This window comes from Lupinus angustifolius, chromosome LG04, assembly GCF_001865875.1.
Source record: "Lupinus angustifolius cultivar Tanjil chromosome LG04, LupAngTanjil_v1.0, whole genome shotgun sequence".
Taxonomy (NCBI): Eukaryota; Viridiplantae; Streptophyta; class Magnoliopsida; order Fabales; family Fabaceae; genus Lupinus; species Lupinus angustifolius.
The window spans coordinates 14,182,971-14,185,479 of NC_032012.1; the positions used below are offsets into that span (position 1 = coordinate 14,182,971).

The 2,509-nt window shown below is 33.3% G+C and overlaps 1 protein-coding gene across 1 annotated transcript; it reads right to left on the minus strand.

Moving 5' to 3' along the window:
- LOC109344641 (proline-rich protein 2-like) lies at positions 343–906 on the minus strand. The gene has a single exon (XM_019583396.1). It carries the CDS (start codon positions 904–906, stop codon positions 343–345), a length of 564 nt encoding a protein of 187 aa, XP_019438941.1.

Here is a 2,509-nt window from a genome sequence, read left to right on the forward strand (position 1 = left end):
GGGTTTAAAGGTGGTGGCATTTTGTGAGAAGGTCCTTTTTCAGGAATTGGCCCAAATGGAGGAATTGGTGCTTTTGATAACATCCCGTAGTTTTCATTGGATAAGGATTCAGTGAGAGGGTTTAAAGGTGGTGGCATTTTGTGAGAAGGTCCTTTTTCAGGAATTGGCCCAAATGGAGGAATTGGTGCTTTTGATAACATCCCGTAGTTTTCATTGGATAAGGATTCAGTGAGAGGGTTTAAAGGTGGTGGCATTTTGTGAGAAGGTCCTTTTTCAGGAATTGGCCCAAATGGAGGAATTGGTGCTTTTGATAACATCCCGTAGTTTTCATTGGATAAGGATTCAGTGAGAGGGTTTAAAGGTGGTGGCATTTTGTGAGAAGGTCCCTTTTTCAGGGATTGGGCCAGATGGAGGAATTGGTGCTTTTGGTAGCAACCCGTAGTTTTCATTAGATAAGGATTCAGTATTAGGGTTTAAAGGTGGTGGCATTTTGTGAGAAGGTCCTTTTTCAGGAATTGGCCCAGATGGAGGAATTGGTGATTTTGGTAACATCCCATATTTTTCATTGGATAAGGATTTAGTGTGAGGTTTTAAAGGTGGTGGCATTTTGTGAGAAGGTCCTTTTTCAGGGATTGGGCCAGATGGAGGAATTGGTGCTTTTGGTAACAACTCGTAGTTTTCATTAGATAAGGATGTAGTATTAGGGTTTAAAGGTGGTGGCATTTTGTGAGAAGGTCCTTTTTCAGGAATTGGCCCAGATGGAGGAATTGGTGCTTTTGGTAATATCCCAAAGAGTACATTTGATGGGTTTGATTCCATTTGTTGTTGTAGAAATCTAGCCTCTGAAATGAGGTTGAAACTTATGAGAGCAATCACAAAGACCAACTTGTTCATATCCTTTGCCATTTTTACTCACAACTCTTACAAAGATGACCTAACATTGTTGTCTTAAATATGATCTCCAACTAGCCATTGTTGAAAATGACATTACATAATATTTAATATCTAATTAATGGTGTATTGACTCTGTAATTGCTTTTGACTTCTAAGTTTGAATTCATGGTATTCTTTGAGGATATTTGGATTGATCGATTATTATGTTATTTAAGATTATGTTAGTTTCATTTCATTTGAAAATTTTCTATATGTTTATCATATTAGTTATTATTTATATTTACTATTCTATCATTTGTAACAATTTTCAATCGTATAATAAATTATTTGAACTAACTCATATTAGAATTTGACCAATCTTTATCACTAAACTTTATAATGATATCATAGCGGTTTCATTATTGGTGCCATGTTCAGTCAATATTCCACTCCAAGTGTCCAAATTTAAAAACTTCATAATTCCATTTTACATCAAAAAATTATTCAAATAAAAAAGTTGACGATATTATTCCACTAATGTCTTTTCTCCTATTTAGACAAAAATATCCCAATTTAGTTATATTAAAGAATAGAAGTCAACTTAAAATAATTCATTTAATTGCTTATAAAAAACCTGAACTAATTATTATCACCCTAATATTCAACAAAATAGTTTGTAAATTTCTTTTTCTTATCCACACAATTAATTATTCAGAAAAATATTTCCAAAATTAATTATATTCAATTTATTATTTAAAATAATTCATTTAATTGTCCGTCTAAAACTTTGACTAGTGAATAAAATAATAAAGATATGATTTTAAAAGCTAGGATGTCAATTTGATTACATTAATGGAAAGTGATTAAATTTGAAATGGAAACACAACATTAAAATGAATTAATTCAAATATATGATAAAAAGGAAATACCAAATCAAATTATGGTAGGAATGACAAGTTAGGATGGCAAAAATATCTGACTAATGGCAAAAATATAAATAATAATGGTTTATGGACGAAGTATGTGTCATGATACTCATGGATACGAGTGGTTATGCCTATTGGAAGGTTCGCATGAGAATCTATATCGAGGCAAGAGACACGGACATATGGGATTTCGTTGTCAATGGTCCATACATTCCACTTCATATGGTGGATGGCGAGTTTAAAGAAAAGTCTAAAGTCTTATGGACGGATATTGAGAAAAGAAAGGTCCAACATGACCTTAAGGCCAAGAAAATTATTACTTCGGCCTTATCTTATGACGAATTCTTTAGAGTCTCACAGTGCCTATATGCAAAAGAAATGTGGGATACTTTACAAGTCACCCACGAAGGCACGAGTGAAGTTAAACGCGCTAGACTAAATGTGTTTATGCATGAGTATGAGTTATTTCGCATGTTTCCTAATGAACCTATATGTAATATGAAAAAATGTTTTACTCATGTTGTAAATCACTTGGTCGCCCTTGATAAAACCTTTACTAATGTTGATTTGTCTAACAAAGTTTTGCATTGTCTTGATAGGAAATGGCAACCAAAGGTAACCGCAATAATGGAGTCAAAGAATTTAGACAACATGTCATTAGCTACTCTGTTTGGGAAACTCCAAGAACATGAAATGGAGTTAGGGCGTTT